Genomic DNA, 20770 nt, shown 5'->3' with positions numbered 1-20770 from the left:
ACTATAATTTTAATTAAGAGAAGAAATTAATTGTATAAAACATGTCTGACAGTCCATTTAGAAAATATAGTTTATTTTTGCTGTTAGAACTATTAAAATTTTAATTTAATATATTTATGACTGATACTTTTTCAGTGATAGGTGAAATTCTTTATAATCAAGTAGAGTCTATATATTAAACAGCTAGGCAAAATCTACCACTTTGGTTTTAGGATAATGAATGAAAAGTCATGGAATTTCAGAGCTGATCTTTCTAGATGGCCCTAGAGATCTTCTAGCCCAGACTCCTCATTAGAGATGGAAAGAGCAAGGTATAACATATTTAACTGGCTTTCCAAGGTCACACAAAGTAGTGAGAGTCACATCTTGGGTCCAAATGACTCCTGGTGAAATGTTCTTCGTTGTTGTTATTTGACTTGCAGAGGTTTTTTTTGGAGAGGGGGGTTTATTAATTTTTATCAGTATAGCATGTACTTGGTTTTAAAGGTAAAATGATTTTACAACACTTAAAACAAAAAGCAGCAGTCTCCTGCCCTTCCTCTGTCCATCTCAAGTTTAGTCTCCAGAGAGAAGAATATGCTTACCCTCTAATATTAATATTATTCTAGCCCTGTCTGGTGTGGCTCAGTTGGTTGGGCATAGTCCCATGTACCATAAGGCTGCCTGTTGATTCCCAGAGGCAGCTGATCGATGGTTTGCTCTCACACTGATGTTTCTCTCTCTCCCCTTCTCTCAAAAAAAATTATTCTATTGTTTGATAGACTATCCTATTATTTATTGTGTGATTGCTTGTTTTTCAGTACACACATCTTAAGTGTGTGAGAGGAATCTATTTCAGCATTTCACAGTGCTATGTTCATTTAAATGGCACAGGTAGAACAACTGGAAAGGTCACTGGTGATCCTGTTGCTGTACATACAATAATACTGTTAATTAATGAAATTGATTTTCATGGGTGACTTATGAAATAAGTCTTACTTGTTTAGAGTTGGAGCTGAATACAGGTTGCAGGGAGTTAGTGGTTCCATAAATATATTTTTTAAGAAGAAATATATCTAAATTTTACATTGCACATATTTTCCCTGAGCTTGAAAAGTATAAAAGGTTATACGAAAATATTTCCAAAATTCCGAATATTTTATGATTATGAGTAAGTTCACATGCAGTTCTTGAGTCATTTTCACCTTGGCAGAGTATTAGATACACCAGTAATTTGCCTTTGGCATTTTCAAAAATGCTTATTATTGCAATCTCAGCATTTGCTTTGTAACCTGGAAATGCTTGTGATGGAAAGGTTTGAACAGATGGCTATTAAATAATTTACTTTAAGAGCTATTGTTAACATTGAACCCACTGAATACTTCATGTTTGTTTTCCCCAGAGAAAACATTAAATAGTGAAGAAAACATTTTCATTCATCTGGTCTACATAAATCTAAAATCTAACAATTAAAAATGCCATAACTAAAGATACATTTTTTTTAAAGGAAATTCTTCTCAGTCTAAAATTCTCTATATATTCTGTCATTTGCACCATGGATTGTAGGCCCAGTCCTTACATGAGACAGGAAGCTGGCCGTGGACTGGGAAGATGGTATATTAGAGTGAGAGCGGGCAGCAGAGGACTGCAGAAGGCGTGGTTTCACAGAAGAACTTGAGGTGTATCCAGGGCCCTGAAGTTCCTGGAAAACAACACAGGTGTGAGCAAAATAATTGTCAAAATGTATTTTTGCAAACATAAACCAGTCATCTTAAACAAGATGATTCTGGGTGCCTAAGTTACCCTTTGAAGACTAAGCATGTGCTTAGGAAGATGCCTTCACACTTCTGGTTGATAAAAGCATTCCAGACATGAAAACACACCTAGCACACTATGCCACTACACTGGTTCCCAAATTTTGCCAAAGACTCCATGCTGGTGCTGGCGTACTACTGCGAAAATCCTCTACAACAGGAGTGCTCTAGCTGTGAAAGTATCCATTACTGAGCCTGTAAAGTATGCCTGCAACTTTAAAATATACTTAGAAAATAGACATATATTTCAGTGGAAAATGTACTGTTTTTAAAGAACACAAGTTTTTGGCATGCAGATTACATCATTTTTGCTATTCTCCAAACAGGCCAAACATACTTGCACTTTGGGCCTTTGCATGCAAACTCTTCCCTCAGGTATTGCCAAGGCAGGCACTTTTGTGTTTCCCCCCCTTATTATGAGTTTAAGCATGGTGCTTCAATTTAACACTATACATAAACAGGGGCGCATGTAACAAAGTTTGTACAGATTTTATAATTGCTAGTATCAGAGAATGTTGAAAGTACACTGGGATGTATCTAAGGTAATAAAATATAAGTATATCAAACAAAAGCATTACTTTGCTCATCCCACTATTTATGATGAAAAAGAAAAAGACCTTACTTTTACGTCCAAAGTATGCTGAAGCTTCAAGCGCATGGATTCTTGCTCCTGGCGTTGTATTATATCTTGGCATTCTGCAAACTGCAAAGATGCCTACAATTAAGCAACCACATGAGATTTACCCTCCACTTCACGCAACTGTATTTTATCAATCTATAAACACAGAGTTGCCATCTCTTCAAGGACTCCCCCTCTTAACACACGGTATTCATCTTGCTATCTGCTTTATCCAGTCAACAGAGAGCACTGGAGGCCATGTCTCTCCCCTCTGTATCCCAGCACCTATAGCATTTAGCATGTGGAGGGCACTCAGAAGAATGAGTGCACTACAGAGAAAATGAGCAAATGTAAAAAATTTACAGAAAAATAACCACGACTGAAATCATTGAGTCAGTGCGCCATGCTTTCAGATCAAAAGTGGCAAAGTCAATGTATCATGTTTCAAGATCAAAATTGGCACAGATAAAAAGATCACATCATTTTATCTACCCATGAAAGAAGGCTTTGATTTTTTAAGAATCAAGGGCTGGTTTGGGTAAATTTTTGGCATTCCAGTGTTTTCAGGTGACAAGAAAATGATTACATTCCTTCATAATAAATGGCAATGACAAATACAGTGTCATCGATCCTTCTCATTCTTTAAGCTGTATTTTCTACCTCCACCTTCTGGACCCCACAAAGTGCCAGATATTAGCATTGCTTTATCATTTTATTGATATTATTAACAGACTGTCTTCTACTTAGTGTTCAAGTAATTCTTTGGTGGTTAGATTGGAGACACTGTTATTTATTCAGTCCTCTAAGGAGCATCTTACATCTTATAGCTTACATCTCCTGTGACTGTGCTAGCCTGGAACAGATAATTTTGTAAAAGGTACACATTATAACTGTATCCTTTTTTTCCCCTGGAATGTGAAGCTCTTTTTAACTAAAGTATAGTTGACATATAATATTATATTAGTTTCAGGTGTACAACATAGTGAGATTTCACATTTATACACCTTACTAAGTGATCACCATAAAAACTCCACTATCCATCTGTCACCGTACAAAGTTACTGTGATATTATTGACTGTATTCCCTATGCTGTACTTTACATCCCTGTGACTTATTCATGTTATAACTGTAGGTCTGTTATAAGTTTGTACCTTTTAGCCCATACCCTCTAGCAACTATCAGTTTTGCTGTATCTACAAGTCTGTTGGTTTTGTTTGTTCATTTGTTCATTTACTTTTTTAGATTCCATGCATAAGTGAAATTATATAGTATTTGTCTCTGACTTATTTCACTTAACATCATACCCTCTAGGTCTATGTATGTTGTTGCAAATGGCAAGATTTCATTCTTTTTCATAGCTGAGTAACATACCCACTCCTTTATCCATTCATCTATTGATGAACACCCAGGTTGCTTCCATATCTTGGCCATTGTAAATAATGTTGCAGTGAACATAGGGGTGCATGTATCTTTACAAACTAGTGTTCTGTTTCTTCAGATAAATGCCCCGAAGTAGAATTACTGGGTCCTTCTTTGTCTCTTGTTATAGCCTTTGTTTTAAAGTCTGTTTTGTCTGATATAAGCATTCTTATCCCAGCTTTTCTTTTTTGTTTCCATTTTCATGAAATATCTTTTTCCATCCCTTTACTTTCAGTCTGTCTGTCTTTTAATCTGGAGTCTCATATAGGCATCATATGTAAGTGTTCTGTTTTTTATCCATTCAGTCACCCAATGTTTTTTAACTGAGTACTCAGTCAATTTACATTTAAAGTAATCATTGATAGGTATGTACTTATTGCCATTTTAATTGTTTTCATACTAGATTTTAAAATGGTTGGTCTACTATCTTTCCTATATGTTTGCTTTTATGAGTGGGATGTTTTTCTTCCATGTATTTTCTTATTTCTAGTTTTTGCCTTTTCTTTTTCACTTTAAAGAATTCCCTTTAACATTTCTTGTAATGCCAGTTTAGGGGTTATAAACTCCTTTAGCTTTTGCTTGTCTGGATAAAATTTTTTTTTAAATTGAATTTATTGGTATGACATTGTTCACAAAACTATACAGGTTTCAAGTGTACAACTCAATAAAACATCATCTGCACACTGCATTGTGTGTTTATCACCTTAAACAAAGTCTCTTTCTGTCCCCATAAACCTCACTTTCGCCCACCTCCACAGAGCCCCCCCCCCCCTTTTCCCTCTGGCTATCACCACACTGTTGTCTGTGTCTGTGTTATGCATATATGATGTTTGGCTAATTGGATCTTCTTTCATCCAGTCCCCCAATGCCGTTCTTCCCAATGACCTTCCCCTCTCACACTGTCAGTCTGTTCCTTGTATCCATGCCTCTGGTTTTGCCAGTTTATTTTACTCATTAGATTCCACATATAAGTAAGATCATATGGTATTTGTCTTTCTCTGACTGGCTTATTTTACTTAGCATAATATTCTCCAGGTCCATCCATGCTGTTGCAAAAGGTAAGATTTTCTTCTTTTTAAAGCTGTGTAGCATTCCATTGTGTAAATGTACCACAGCTTTTTTTATCCACTCATCTACTGATGGGCACTAGGGCTCTTTCCAGATCTTGGCTATTGTAAATAATGCTGCAATGAACATAGGTGTGCAAATATTTTTTCGAATTAGTGTTTTGTGTTTCTTAGTATATATTCCCAGAAGTGGGATCCCTGAGTCAAAAGGCAGTCTCATTTTCAATTTTTTGAGGAATCTCCATGCTGTTTCCACAGTGGTTGAACCAGTCTGCATTCCCAGCAGCAGTGCATGAGGGTCCTCTTTTCTCCACATCCTCACTTGTTGTTTGTTGATTTATTGATGGTAGCCATTCTGACAGGTCTGTGATATCTCATGGTAGTTTTAATTTGCATTTCTCTGTGATTAGTGGCATTAAGCATTTTTCCATATGTCTGCTGGCCATCTCTATGTCCTCTTTGGAGAAGTGTATATTCAGGTCCTTTGCCCATTTTTTAATTGGATTGTCTGTCTTCCTGGTGGTGAGTTGGATACGTTCTTTATATATTTTGGAAATTAACCCATTATCAGATGTATCATTGACAAATATGTTTTCCCCATTCAGTGGGTTCCCTTTTCATTTTACTGATGGTTTCTTTTGCTGTGCAAAAGCTTTTAATCTTGTTCTCTCCTTCAATTCTGAATGATAACCTTGCTGCGTAGAGTATTCTTGGCTCTAGGTTTTCTCCTTTCATCATGTTGAATATATCATGCCACTCCCTTCTGGCCTGCAAAATTTCTGTTGAAAAGTCAGCTGATGATCTTATGAACATTCCCTTGTATGTAACTAGTTGTTTTTCTCTTGCTGCTTTTAAGATTCTCTCTCTATAATTAAATTGTTAAAAGTTAATGTCTTGGTTTAAGTCTATGAGTTCATCTTCTTTGGGACTGTCTGTGCTTCCTGGACTTGGATGACCATTTTCTTTACCAGATTAGGGAAGTTTTCAGCCATTATTTCTTCCAATAAGTTTTCTGTCCCTTTTTCTCTTTTCTCTTTCTGGAACCCCTATGATTTGAATGCCATTATGGCTGATGTTGTCCCAAAGGTCCCTTATGTTATTCTCATTCTTTTAAATTACTTTCTCTTTTTGATCTTCCAATTGGGTGATTTCCATTATCCTGTCTTCCTGACAGCTGATCCATTCTTCTGATTCCCTCCAGTGTATCTTTCATTTGTTATAATCTTCAGTTCTGATAGGTACTTTTTATAATTTTTATGTCTTTTTTGAAGTTCTGAGTTTATCCACTTGTCTGCAGAGTTTGATGAGCATCTTTGTGACTATTACTTTGAACTCTTTATCTAGTAGACAGCTTACCTCAGTTTGTTCTTTTTCTGGGGTTTTGTCCTGTGGATTGTTTGTTTGTAACATTCTTTTCTCTTCTTATTTTGTCTGTCTGTTTCTATGTATTAGGTGGGTCAGCTAAATCTCCTGGTCTTGAAAAAGTGACCTTATTTAGAAGGTGTCTGGTGGGGCTAAGTGGTGGAATCCCCCTTGTAACCAGAGCCAGGTGCTCCAGAGATGTTCCCTGGGTGGACTAGTGTGGCCTCCTATTGTGGTTGGACCACAATTTCTATGGACACATTGGCAGGAGAGGCTACTCTTGGGACCACTGACTTTGAGGCCTGGCCACAACTGTTGTGGGATCAGTGATGTATGGGCAAGCCTTTGGTGTGGCGGGCTGCGAGGCCCAACCATGCTATTGCAGAGACACTGCTGTGTGCTGGTGCTAACTACAGTTTCCCACTGGGTGTGGCAGGGCAGGAGCTGTTTTGGAGGGGTGCTATCTTGGGTGGGTCCTCAGGGAAACCCCAGGGTGGGGTGAAGAGTGTTAGTAAGGTCAATGGAGAGTGTCAGAAATGGCACCTGCCAGTGTCATACCAGCTAGGTTAAAGAAAGGGGGAAAAATGGTGCCTGCCAGCACCTCTGACTCAGGAGAAAGTTCCAAAATATCCCCCTGTCCCTCCAGCACACACCCTAAAATTAGTCAATGTATCACCTTCACATATGACCTAGGTGCTTTTCAAACTGTTGCCTCTGTGCTGGGAATCAGAAAGAGAGCAACCTGGACTTCCTATAGCCCTTTGGTTCTTCTAGATGTAAGCCCTGCTGGTTTTCAAAGCCAGATGTTAAGGGGGCTCCTCTTTCTGGTGCAGGTCACTCAGGCTAGGGCTCAGGCTCCTCATTCTTTTGGGGGATGACCTCCCTAGTTGTGATATTTCTCCCTCATGTGAGTCACCTCAAGGGCAGTGGGAGATAGGGTAGGTCCTGACTAGATTTAGTCTCTACTCCTCCTACCCGTTTCAATGTAGCTTTTTCTTTATATCCATAATTGTAGAAAATCTGTTCTGGTAGTCTTCAGGTTATTCTCAGAGATAGCTGTCCTATAAGTAGTTGTAGTTTTGATGCCAGTGAGAGAAGGTGAGCTCAGGATCTTCCTACTCCACCATCTTGAACTTGAAGGCAGGAGCCTTGCTCTTGAATGCCAATTTCAGTTGTCCATGAAATGTTGTTCCTTGTGGTTGGTGCAATGCCCCCACAACCAATGTGTCTCCAGATAAGATTGCTGAGTCACTCTATAACTGTATTCTTAAAGCTCAGAATAGTCTTCTCTATAGGACGGTTTTTCAGTGTGCTAGGTGATTGAGCTATAATACAGATTTGGTTCCTACCAACATGGAGTTTTCATTCAGAATAATTCTGCTTAGTTAATAGCTATTTAGTAGATGAAAACTTTATATATTTAGTTAATAACTACCTTATCAAGAGCAACTTCCATATTTGCAACCTTTTCTTTCAAACGACGTTCCTGAGATCTCAGGACTTCTAGTTCTCCAGCAATCTTGTTTTTCTCTGTTGCAACAGTACTCAACTCCTGGCTTAATTTATTCTTTTCTTCTTTTAGAAAATGCTTTTCCTACAATTAAGAGGAGAAAGATAGCAGCAATAATATACTGATGTAGATGCTGAGATGTGATGAAAATATAAAACTTATATAAAGATCTGAATACAGTTTAATTCATAGGCCATTTAATTGCTTCTGAGTTAGAGTTAGGAGCTGCTAGAATGATGTTCCCATGTACTGTCTCATTTTTATCACTACTGGTATTATTATTTTTCCTAGGCTTAGTAAATCCTTATGTTGTCATAAAAAGAAAGTGTATGGTAATTAGAGAATGAGTGATCATACACCAAATTTTTTTGAAACTTGTTTAAAATGACAGAAGACATTTAAAGAAGATGCATTTATTTGAAAGTTTTATGAGTTTCTATTTTGTTTCAAGGTTGAATATTCATTTCACAAATGCCAGCAGTCCCTCCAACATAAAAAGAAATGGGTCATACAGCTCCGCCCTCAAGACACTTATGGGCCAATAATGAGAATGAGCTTACTGATATATTTATAGAAAGTCTTTGGGATTCAACAAAAATTTCATTAAAATTAGTTCATTCCGCCCAGCCCAGCATGGCTCAGCGGTTGAGCATCGACCTAGGATCCAGGCAATCAGGGTTCGATTCCTGGTCAGGGCGCATGCCCGGGTTGCGGGCTGCAGCTGATCAATGGCTCTCTCATCATTGATGTTTCTATCTCTCTCTCTCACTCTCCTTTCCTCTCTCTGAAGTCAATGAAGATATATTTAAAAAAAAAAAAAAAATTAGTTCATTCCTTTAAAAAACATGATGGAATAGGCAGACAAAAAGAAATGCATAGTAGTCAAGTTAAAACACAGACTTCAACTTATTGAGTCTATATTTCTTTAAATATCTTTTTCATAGAGAAAATGTTTAATGTAAACAAGGTAGTATCACCACTGTAATACACATTTTGGATGCAAATAATTATTCCTTTTCTGGTTAGTTAGGCAGAAAAGGTTTCAGAAAGAAAGGGGGATTTATTTTACAAACTGCCACATTTCCTTTAGAAGGGAATGCCACTGAGCTCTGATGAATACCTTCCTTTAGTGAGGGCAGGCATCTTGGTGACAGCAGGCAGTACTCTTAATGTACTAAGTGCCCTCAGGGAGGATAAGCAAAAGCACTGCTTTAGGTTCCAAACAGGCAAATAATGGATGAAAAAAGAAAAATTCAGGATGAGGAAAAAAAGGGAGAAAACAAATGGTAAAGAACAAAGAAGTATATACGTATTTGTTAATATTTAGCCTCATTCTAAACAGGTATTTCAGCAGCTCATTTTGGGTGTGGGGAAAGCAATTACTTGAGTTGCACTTATTATTTGCTCTTTGTAGTCTCACCTCCATTATAGTCAGTTCTAACTCTTCCTTTAAAAATGCAAACTTGTCCTAGGAGGCATCTCTGGGCTCATCCAGACCTAAAATTCTTAGAGTTTATTTTTCTCTCTTACCCTTCTAAAATGTTTTAAATAAAATAAAATTTTAATAATTTAAATGATGGGGAAAAATGCAAATTTGTTCCAAAGTGTGATATTATCAGGGGACATTTGGGCATAACACAAATTTCTTTCTTTCTTTTTTTTTCTTCGTTAATCCTCACCTGAGAATATTTTTTCCATTACTTTTCAGAAGAGAGTGGAAGGAGAGGGAGAGAAACATTGATTTGAGAGAGAAACATCTATTTGAGAGAGACACATCTATTGGTTGCTTCCCACACATGACCCAACTGGGGCCAGGGATAGAGTCTGCAACCAAGGTATGTGCCCTTGGCCAGAATCGAACCTGGGACCTTTCAGTCCGCAGGCCAAGGCTCTAACCACTGAGTAAAACGGCTAGGGTACAAATATCACTTTTACTTATGTGAAGTTTCATTTATGAGAAATATTAGTCAATGCAGGAAACTGCACCCAGCTAAACAAAGCTGCATAGGAATATACAAAAAGCATACATACACTGTTCAACTATTTTTCAGCTCCTCAATTTACTTTGTATTATGAGTCACATCCAAGCACAGCTGGCATTATATAAAAGCCACCTTCTACCCCTTCGTAGCAATTCACAAGCTGCAGCCCTTCAACACACTTCCACAAGGAAATTTCTGGTGTTTTTTAAGGTAAGGGGGCATAGCTGCTGAAGTATTTATATATTTCCGAACCACTGAACACGTGTAGTACTGTGCTCCCATTTTCGTTAGGTTCCTTTTGTGTGTGTGTGTCACTGATGAAATCTGTTAGTGTAGTGTTCCTCATCCCATTGTTTCCATAAACCCTGTGGTTTTTATTGCACAATTTTGTATACCACAGTAATTTTAGGAACACATGCCACATTATAGAGAAACTGCTTTGTTTATAATCATTCCCTGTCTCTACCAGGAATGTCTCTCTCACGTTTGCCCACTTCCTGCATTTAACTAGCTCTTTTGAGATCCGGCTCAAATGTCCTTTAGGAACCTTTTCCTCGTTTTCTCGGTCAGAAATAACCTCTTCTCTTTTCTCCACTGTGCTTTTTAATCTCTGCTCTCTCTTATTCTGTTTCCTAGTGCATTCACGAGTGAACGTATTGGTTTCCCCACCCCACGACAGGAACTTACCTTATTTGAATTTGTCATTGCCTCTTCCAAAAATTGTATCTTGCTCTGAAGGGCATCTATCTGACCTCTTTTAGCTGTGATTTGCTTTTGCATTCCCATTGCCACTTTCATAGCTGGAAAAAAAGGAAGTATAATGTGCCTTAGTTTTTAAGTTTATAAATTTTGAGAGGCCATTAAAATGTGATGGTTAAACATTATGGGAAGATGACAAGTAAGATTCTCCAAGGCACCTGAATAGTTTCAAGAGAGTGATCATGGAAAAACACCTTTGGATTTCACAATATTGGGAGACAACAATTTTCAGCAATTACTCGGAAGTTTTAAGCTATATATATATATATATATAAATGATATGTGTTTTGTGATTTCTGTGTTACTTGTATTAATTTCATTGGCCATTGTAACTTGCCATATCGCCAATGGTAATAATACTGACCAAATAAATACTTAATACACATAGGAAATATATACATAAAAATATAGTTATATAATAGAAGTGTGTAGCATTTTTACTAAAATTTCTCTAGAAACTCGTATTTCAAATACCACATAAGATATCTACGATTAGTGATCTTTTAAAAGAGTCCAGTGATATCACAAACCATTCAACTTTTATTCTCATGGTTATTATTTTGTGCTTGGAATTCATTACTCTTTCAATAGTTGAATTGGCAGCATAAGCAGATATGTGATTTTTTTGGTAAAACTAGTGACAGGATGAGAATGTTCTGTATAGGTAATTGTCACTGAATACTTAAGACATGGCAGGCTATTGAAAATTTATATAAAGCTCCTACTTGCTTGGAAATTCAACTCAGGGACCCTATGTTGTTTCTTATAGTCAGCTGAGGAGACAGGTTTGAAAATGCTACTGCTTTGAGTCAGGTCCAGTTAGAGCTTATAGGTTAAAAAGAAAAAGGAAAAGGTATCATTCTTTAAAAACAAACTTGCTAATGAGATATAGTTCTATAGCTAAACTGTCAAAAACTGGGTAAACAGAGGCATAGCATATTGATAGACTAATAGATAAAAAGCCTGAAATCATTGGTTCACCACTATAAAGAATTCTGGTCTGATTAAGTGGATCATGGCTGGCTTTCAAAGGTAATTTTCTTATATAAATCTTTTCTATTTTAAGATCATTTTAATCAATGAAAATAAACATCTGAATACAAATACAAGATTACCTAGTTAATTTAATAGTTGTAATATGAATGAGGCAGTTGTGGAGATGCCTGGAGGGACCTGAGGCAGGGACTCTGGGGGGAGGGGACAGACCCCAAATGGGCCTCCTGAGTGGCCTCCCCAGACATCACTATTTTCTTGGTGTGAACCAGCAGAGAAAGAGCCAAACTTCAGGGAACCACAAAAATATGGAACGATTCAAACATCTGCGCGCTGTCTTTGCGCAGGCGCCATGGTAACCTCCTCTGCATTGTTCAATTCTAGTATATGTGTCGCTGCAGCAAGCACAACGACCAATCTTTTGACATTAAAAAATGTCGAGAAATGGAAAAATGTAGACTTTACTTAAATACTTAGTCTTATAGTCAGCTAATACAGCCATATGAAAAATAGGAATAATATGAAATAGTGAATAACCTTCTCTCTCTGAATTAATATGGGCAGCAAGGTAAAAAGGGAACAGGTTTAAGTGGTATGAAGGGACCCTCATCCTGGTAGTTCAATTCCCAGGGCTCCTTCCCAGGAACTGAAAATTAGACACAGATATATAATTTATGTAGATAATGAACACGTGAAAAATAAGGGGTTGAATGAAAATGATCAGTAACTTGCATTTATATCAACACATCCTTAGACATAATTAATTGGCATTTACAAACATGGAAGTCTGTCTGAAATAACTACAGGGAAAGATTCAGATACTTGAGGGATTAAACTAAGCACATGGCAATTCTCCCCACTCCTCCAAAAAACCCTGAGTAATACTGCTATGTAACACCCAGTAAAGATACTTACTGCTATATTTCTTTCACATCTAGTGGCACTGTGAAGAGATAGCAGGTTTGTGTTTTTAATAAATCTAGATCAGTGGAATTAAAAACAAACACACACTTTGGAAATTAGCCCCTTATCAGATGTATCCTTGGCAAATATGTTCTCTCATAATGTGGGGTTCTTTTGTATTTTGAGGATGTTTTCTTTGCTGTGCAGAAGCTTTTTAGTTTGATGTAGTCCCATTTGTTTATTTTTTCCTGTTTCTCTTGCCCTAGGAGATGTATCGGTAAAAATTCCACTATGTGAGATATCAGTGACTTTACTGCCTACGTTTTCTTCCAGGGTTTTTATGGTTTCATGACTTACATTTACCAAGAGGAAGATAAACAATCCTATTAAAAAATGGGCAAAGGACCTGAATAGATACTTCTCCAAAGAAGACATACAGATGGCCAAGGGACATGAAAAAAATGGTCAACATCGCTAATCATCAGAGAGATGCAAATTAAAACCACAATGAGGTATCACTTCACACCTGTCAGGATGGCTGCATCAACAAATGACATGTGCTGGCGAGGGTGTGGGGAAAGGGAAACCCTAATACACTGCTGGTGGGAATGCAGACTGGTGCAGCTACTGTGGAAAACAGTATGGAGGTTCCTCAAAAAATTAAAAATGGAGCTGCCATTTGACCCAGTGATCCCACTTCTAGGAATATATCCTAAGAATCTTGCAACACTAATCAGAAAGAATATATGCTCCCCTATGTTCATAGCAGCACAGTTTACATTAGCTAAGATCTGGAAACAGCCCAAGTGCCCATCAGTAGATGAGTGGATAAAAAAGCTGTGGCACATTTACACCATGGAATACTATGCAGCTGTAAAGAAGAAGGGTCTCATACCCTTTGGGACGGTATGGATGGACCTGGAGGATATTATGCTAAGCGAAATAAGCCAGGCAGAGAAAGACAAATATCACATAATCTCAATCATATATGGAATCTAAAGAACATAATAAATTGATGAACAAAATAGATTCTGTGACACAGAAGCATGGAACAGACTGACAAATCTCAGAGGGAAGGTGGAGGTGGGTGGGTGGGTGGGGAGAGATTAACCAAAGAATTTATATGCATATATGTATAACCCATGGACACAGACAATAGTGTGGTGAAGGCCTGGGGCAGGGAGTGGGTGGGGGTGGAAAGGGTTATGACAAAAAAAGGGGACATCTGTAATATTTTCTTTTTTCTTTTTTAAAAAATATATCTTTACTGATTTCAGAGAGAGAGAAAAAGAGATAGAAACATCAATGATGAGAGAGTCATCATTGATTGGCTGCCTCCTGCGCACCCTCAACTGGGGATCAAGCCTGCAACCTGGGCATGTGCCCTGACCGGGAATCAAACCTTGATCTCCTGGATCCTAGGTCGATGCTTAAGCGCTGAGCCATGTCCGGCCAGGCTGTAATATTTTCAACAATAAAGATGAATTTAAAAACAAAGGTCTTTCTGTTATCAGCTTTCTGGGCCACATCTCAGTCTATCCTTAGCAATTACTATAATAAAACAAAACAAACAAACAAAATCTAATAAAGCATACCATGACCATCAGATCCTTCCATTGACTTTAATGTATTTCTTGTTTGTTCTAGTTCAGACTGTGCAGATTTTAATTGCATTTTCAGCTTATTTGTAGTAGTTTCCATTTCTTCACTTTTGTTTCGAAAATTCCTTTTTAAGACTTCGTAGTCTTCTGTACAACATGATAATCAGTAATAGTTACTTTTTTCTATCCCATTGTTATAAAATATATTTTATTTGTGATTAATGATCACAGAATTTTAGAGCTGGAAGAGACTTCATTTAGTTACACTGTCATTTGTTACAGAAATTAGATGTACGTATATACACATTTCCAGGGATCTGACTCTGGGTCCTCCTCCTCTACCCACTTACCGGGCACCGCTTTTTCCAGTCTGTGTCACTGATCACACCTATTTAATCTTAAACCTTTTTCTTGGATTATCCTGTCCACTACAATGGATTTAACCATCGTCTGTGGGAGGCAGATCTCCATCACCGGATAAGTGCCCTGAGGCTATCATGTGTCTTATCTGACTTTTTATCTCCAGTAACTATCAAAATACCTGGCATGCATTCATCATTCACGTGCAAGAACACACACACTCAACTCCATTTACATTTATGTATTTATATATGATAATTCACATACACAGGGAACAGGCAGAGCCAAGGCCTCGTTGGTGAGATCTCTGTCTAACCAGGCATTTCCACACGGATGCCCTGGTGCCACCCAAACCAACTGTCTCATACTGACTGCATCTCGCCCCCCCTCCTGCCCTCAAACCTGCCCCTCCTTCCAGTTTCCCTCTCTCGGTTGTTGGTATCATTGTTTTTCCAATAATTCAAACTTAAAACCCGAAACCCATACCCAACCCCTCCAATCACTAAGTACTGTTGATTCAATCTCCAAAAATATTCTGAATTCTTCCTTCCCCTCTCATTCTTGCTACCACTGCCTTAGCTCAAGTTCTCATCATATTTCCCAGGGACCCTGCAAAATCCTCTTTAACTGGTTGGCCTCTGTCCTTTAAGTCCTGCCTTTCTCTATTTTATCTGTTGACACTGTTCTTCTAAAAGGGAAACTGATGACAACAATCTCTCACTTAGTGTGTTTTGCTGGCTCCACATTGTCTGGCTCTACATATCTATTCTGCCTCACTTCTCAGCCCTCATTCCCTCACACTTTTACTCCAACAAATACATCTGAGGTCACATCATGTTACTTCATGCTTTCATGGTTTTGCCCATACTGTTCTGTCTGTACTACCCTTCCACCTCTTTTTCACCTGCCAAAGTCCTTTCCCCCCTTCAAACCTAGTACCGATGACACCTGCTGTAGGCGGCTGATTCTCTACCCTCTCCTGCATCTGCACGCAGCACACATCCACTGTGCCTCATCCACTGTACTGTAACCCACTCTGTAGAGTCTGGCTACCTGCTACCTGGGAGCCTCAATGTTGCATTTCTAGGACCTATCTCAGTATCTGGCTTAGTAAACACTCAGGAACCACTGACTGCGTGTGTGTGTGTGGTGTGTGTGAAGCAAATGATGCCTTCCCATATTCACTGTGAATAAGAAATGCTTCACTTTTAAAATTTAAGGCCTTGGATGCTTCCTTTCAAGAAATTTGCATAAGTCTGTTTACATGTTGCTTTATCATTAAACCTCAACTCCAGGTTTCCACTTCCCTCACCCTTCTCTTGGAAACTCAGTGAAGAATGTCATGGGCTCTGAGGGCTAACTAAGGAGCAGTTAGTAAGTGCAAGACATGGAAGCTCTTCAAGAAGAAGTATCAGGGTTCCAGGCGATGAAATACCTCCACCGGGGCAGCACAACTTATCCATGTTTGTCATGTGGCTGAGGAACTATTCTTTTGCAATAGCGCTAGTGTCTGCATTGGACTTCACTGACAGAGCTATTTTGTTTAGCAGAATTTGAACTGAAGTGACATACCTGTGAGACTGTTTAAATCATTCCTACTAGCTTTCACCTCATTTAATAACTGATCTCTCTCCTGCTTGATGTCCTTCACTGCACGGAGCCGCTCAGAGCCAGCATTCACCAGCTTCACCTTCTCCAGCTCCAGGTCGCTCACTCTGGCCTCGAGTTCTCGGATCTTTGCATCTTTTTTATCTTTTAAAATCTAAATATAGTGATAAATACAATGGGTAGAGTAAGATATAAAAATTATTACATATATAGTTATAACATGTTTTAATATCCTTTCTATATCTATATAAATGTCTTTTCACTGTTTCCCAGGATATTAAATTTGTATTTTATTATAAAGTATCAGTAGAGTAAGTGGGAAAACGAAAGCAATATTTTACCTTTCTTTTAACTTTAGATGTCAATTCAGCATATAGTTGTGGCTACATGTGACTATCGTGTACTTGAAATGTGGCTGATTTAAGTGGAGATACACCAGTGCTATAAGTGTAAAATACACCAGATTTCAAAGGCTTTATGTTTTTAAAAATGTAAAATATCTCAATTTGTTATACTAATTGCATATAAAAATATCACTGTATTTTGGGTACATTGAGTTAAGTAAAATATGTTATTAATTTTACCTGTTTCTTTTTACGTGTCTACCAGAAATTTTTAAATTATATATGTGGTTCACATTATATTTGAAGTGGACAGAGCCAGATGCTTCCAAACAAGTGCAATTTGAAAAAAAGCTTTTTTTTCCAAAAGAATTTCTACTGTTTGGTGTATAATTCTCCAAATATTGATCCAGGTATAGGTGTATTTTTTTCTGTGCTTACACTTAATTTTTTTTTAAACTTACTCTCTTGGTCATCAGATTGTCTCTTCAAATTAAGACCTGTTGGCTTAAATATAATCAGGCCTACCTCATCTTATTGCATTTTGCTTTATTGTGCTTCATAGAGGTTGTGTTTTTTACAAATTGAAGATAAGACCCTCCACCAGCAAAAAGATTACAACTTGCTTCATTGTGATACTTCACGTTGTGGTCTGGAGGTCTGTGGTCTCTGAGGTCTGTCTATAATATTCACTCATATACTACCTAGGATCAAATCCCAAGCAGTGTTGCTCACAGGCAAGATATTTAATGTCTCCATGTCTCAGTTTCCTCATTTGTAAAATGGAATAATAATGTACCCAGCTCATAAGGTTTCTGTAAAGATTAAATTGACTTATCTTTTTAGAGTGTAAGACTTAATAGGATTCTTCCATTTGTTTGCACTATTAACAATACTAGAAATTCATCTCTTTTTCTTTATAAGAAGGTGGAACAATCATCTTTTTTCCTGTTCTGCAAATCTATTCTAAAATTTTCACTGTAACAGTTGGCCATTAAGATGTCTTTAAAAGTCTCTCTTATGGCACATTTGACCATTAAAAAATTCTTACAACAGCCCGGCCGGGCATGGCTCAGCGGTGGGACAATGACCTAGGATCCAGGCGATCAGGGTTCCATTCCCGGTCAGGGCACATGCCTGGGTTGTGGGCTCGATCAATGACTCTCTCATCATTGATGTTTCTATCTCTCTATCTCTCTCCTTTCCTCTCTCTGAAATCAATAAAGATATATTAAAAAAAAAAAATTCTTACAATATAATTAAGTAAAAATTTAACACTAGAAAATTCTAGATTTTTTATGCAATGAAGTTGTATATCTCCATAAGATAGTTAATAATCTATAGTTAGCCCTATTTTTAGAATGAGAAAACTCAGGCATCTATGTGAGATTTGTGGTTATCAGAGGCAGGGGATGGGGGAATTGGGTAAAGGTGGTCTAAAGGTACAAACTTCCAGTTATAGGATAAATGAGTACTAGAGCACAATATACATCATGATAACTATAGTTTACACTGCTGTATGGTGTATTTGAAAGTTGCTAAGAGAGTAGATCCTAAAAGTTCTCAGCACAAGGAGAAAAACATTATTTTCTTTCCTTGTTTTTGTATCTATGAGATGACAGATGTTATCTAAACTTATTATGGTAATCATTGCACAATAAATGTAAGTCAAGTCATTATGTTGTAGACCTTAAACTTACATAGTGCTATATGTCAATTACAACTCAGTAACACTGAAAGAAAAAATAAATTGTATGTGACTTGAATCCTATTAGTTACCAAGGAAGAGATACAGGTAACATAAAGCATAGGAAATAAAATTTTTAAAAAATTCACTCAATAGTTTTAAATTTGGATAACTATTTACTGAGCATCTACTGGATGAAAGGAACAAAGACACGGGACAGGGATACAAAGATAAGATGCGTGCCCTGCTTGAAAAAGCCTGCAGTCTCATAGGGAAGGGAAGACACTGCTATTTAAACACACACACAGTGCAATACAGAATGGGATCCACATTATAATGGGCGCACATAAAATGAGATAAGATTTAGATGGAGAATGGAACAGGGGAAGGGAGCTAATACTTTCTCAACATCTTCTACAGGCCAGGAACTAAACTAAGTGCTTGATATAAAATTTCTCATTTAAGCCTCAAGTAACCCAATAAGGTTGCTGGTTTTTTGTTGTTGTTTTGTTTTGGGTTTTGTTTTGTTTTACAGATACAGAAGCCAAGATTCAGTAAACAGTCCAGTGTTTGTCAGTTACTGAGTGGTGAGAGATGTGGTTAAATTTAGGTCTGAAGAGGAAGAAAATCTTTAAACTATAGGATCAGGAAAGGCTTCATGAAGAAGCTGTGGATTTTCTGATTTTTTCTCTTTTGTATGGGTAGTTCTGAACCATTGCTGGGCCACTCCTTTTGGAATCTAATCAAAGTATGGATCCTTTCTCACAAAAAACATACATATGCACAGAGACAAATACTTTCAAACAATTTCAGAGTGCCCACAGATTGTCTTTACGAAACCCCTTTTCAGTAAATTCAGCTATAATTTTATTCATGGGGAAAAGATATTTCAGAAGCTAAATCACAAAAACCCCCCAAAAAACTACAGACCTTAAATTCCTGTAGTTCCAGTCTCCTATCATTAATCTCTTTCTCAAGCTGAGCTTTTTCTACTTGCATGGCACCAGCAGTTCGTCCGTGCTGGCCCACCAACTGCGTCATGTTTTCAATCTGTTGTCGCAAAATCTCGATCACCTTGTCCTTTTCGGCCATCTGGAGCTTGAGGGCCTCACATTCTGTCTGCACGTTTCTGAGGTGATCCCCTTCATTTTTCAGGTGCTGCAGCTCCTGCAATTTCAAGTCTACCCGGGAACGGAGCTTTGTGATCTCCGCATTGGTGGCCTCTATTGCTCTCTCTTTATCCTGGAGGGAAGCTGTCAAATCCGATACGGTCCTCTCTGAGCTCTCCAGGGTCATTTTCTTGGCTGTCAACTCTTCTACTACTTTGCGGAGCATCTCTTTGGTGGATTCAAGCTGAGCAGTCAAGGAGGACACTTTTTCTAGGCTTTCATTCTTTCCCTGAATTGCTGCCATCTGATTGTTAAAGAAAAAAGAATTTCATGGATTTGGGCAGGTAGGTAGCAGCAACCTCAAGAGATATAACATAAAAAACATGAAATCATTCATCAGATAATAACTACTTAGACCAACTCAAATGGTTTTGCTGTCAGACCTCCATATAGACCAAAGACGTGTTAATTAGACCAACGTGGAGAGGCCTTAATTAAAGAATAATGTTCCTCCAAAATGGTGTTGGGATCTTGTGAAGATTCCTCTGAGGATGTTTTCCGTACCAATTTAAATTAAGATAACACTGGCTATAGGGGGAAGTGTGGTAGGATTGTAGATAACTGCCCTTTCTCTCTATTTCCCACCAATCTGCTCCTTAATTCTACCTCTTAGGGAACAGCGAGTAATGGCTTTTATCCAACATACATTCACATTCTCTGGTCCTTGTTAGGAAGAGAGTAAGATTCTGAATTCCAATTACTTCTTTCATCTTTCTTCTTTCCCAGGTGGGGCCAGAGAATAGGAAAATAGCTTTGCCTGGGTCTAAGTCAAGACTGGTCCTTTTAGTTTGCTTTCACATTTGGGAAGCTTAGTTTTTTGTGGGATGCTTTTTCTGTCTCTATGGCAGTAAGTGATAATGGAACCATGTCCTTCCAGTGTTGAAGGGCCACTGCTGTTAACAGCGTCCCACATTTCCTGCTGGTGTGCTGAAATGGAGTGCACCCATCTTGTGCATAGATCAGTCTCAATCCACTTGGGGAAAAGTAAAAACAAAACCAAAGAAACATCTCTTGGAAACCTTCAACCCTACTGTTCCTAAGATCTCCCTATGGTTTGATACTTTTCTGAAATAAGCAATTATTAGCGTACCAAATTCTAGGTTAAAAAGGCAACTGGATGGGAGTTTCACTACTCAACAAAGTACAAAAATGAGAAAAAGCTTAACATTTTAAATTTAATAAGTGGTCAAAAATATTGAAATAACAGGTTTTTATAACTGCTCATAGAATCCACAGCTCTACTTTAGAGAGATTTTAGGCCCATATATGTTTTTATTTTCTTTTAAAAGCTTACCAAGAAGACATAAAATACATCACCCCCCCCCCCCCAAGAGACCACTTGGGGAAGCCTCCCCGTGTCCTGCCTGACCTGCCGTTCCATCTGGCCCTGACACTCGCTCTTCATGGCCTTGAGGAGGGCTTCTAGGCGCTGCACCTCCATGTTCCTGTCGTCCAGCTCCCGCCTCAGGTGGTCAATGGTGATGCTGTTGCCGGTGTCCCGATCCCACAGACGCTTATTCTGCTCCTTCTCCAGACTCAGCTCCTTTTCTCTCTTATGAAGATCAGCCTGTAAGGGGTGAGGTATGTTTTTCCCCTT

At 38.1% G+C, this 20770-nt stretch overlaps 1 protein-coding gene and 1 non-coding gene across 15 annotated transcripts in view; both read right to left on the bottom strand.

Moving 5' to 3' along the window:
* The window catches only part of CCDC158 (coiled-coil domain containing 158), a 68733-nt gene that overhangs the window by 15473 nt on the left and 32490 nt on the right, over positions 1-20770 (bottom strand). For 12 of the 14 annotated variants that reach the window (XM_087826880.1, XM_087826850.1, XM_087826906.1 and 9 more), the window contains 8 exons: positions 20543-20740; positions 18935-19417; positions 15941-16130; positions 14003-14155; positions 10440-10552; positions 7696-7854; positions 2416-2508; positions 1559-1681 (listed from right to left, as the gene is read on the bottom strand). In XM_087826880.1, the coding sequence (XP_087683006.1) occupies positions 1559-1681; positions 2416-2508; positions 7696-7854; positions 10440-10552; positions 14003-14155; positions 15941-16130; positions 18935-19417; positions 20543-20740 (1512 nt within the window). The remainder of the gene's footprint in view (positions 1-1558; positions 1682-2415; positions 2509-7695; positions 7855-10439; positions 10553-14002; positions 14156-15940; positions 16131-18934; positions 19418-20542; positions 20741-20770) is intronic. The other 2 variants (XM_087826870.1, XM_087826910.1) reach the window with 2 other exon arrangements.
* On the bottom strand, positions 11807-11912 carry LOC148094461 (U6 spliceosomal RNA). Its single transcript, XR_015716363.1, has one exon. It is a non-coding gene; the product is annotated as a U6 spliceosomal RNA (small nuclear RNA).

Source organism: Miniopterus natalensis, chromosome 1, assembly GCF_054644295.1.
Source record: "Miniopterus natalensis isolate mMinNat1 chromosome 1, mMinNat1.hap1, whole genome shotgun sequence".
Lineage (NCBI taxonomy): Eukaryota > Metazoa > Chordata > Mammalia > Chiroptera > Miniopteridae > Miniopterus > Miniopterus natalensis.
The sequence above is the reverse complement of the archived record's forward strand: the minus strand, read 5'-3'. Positions and strand labels throughout refer to the sequence as shown.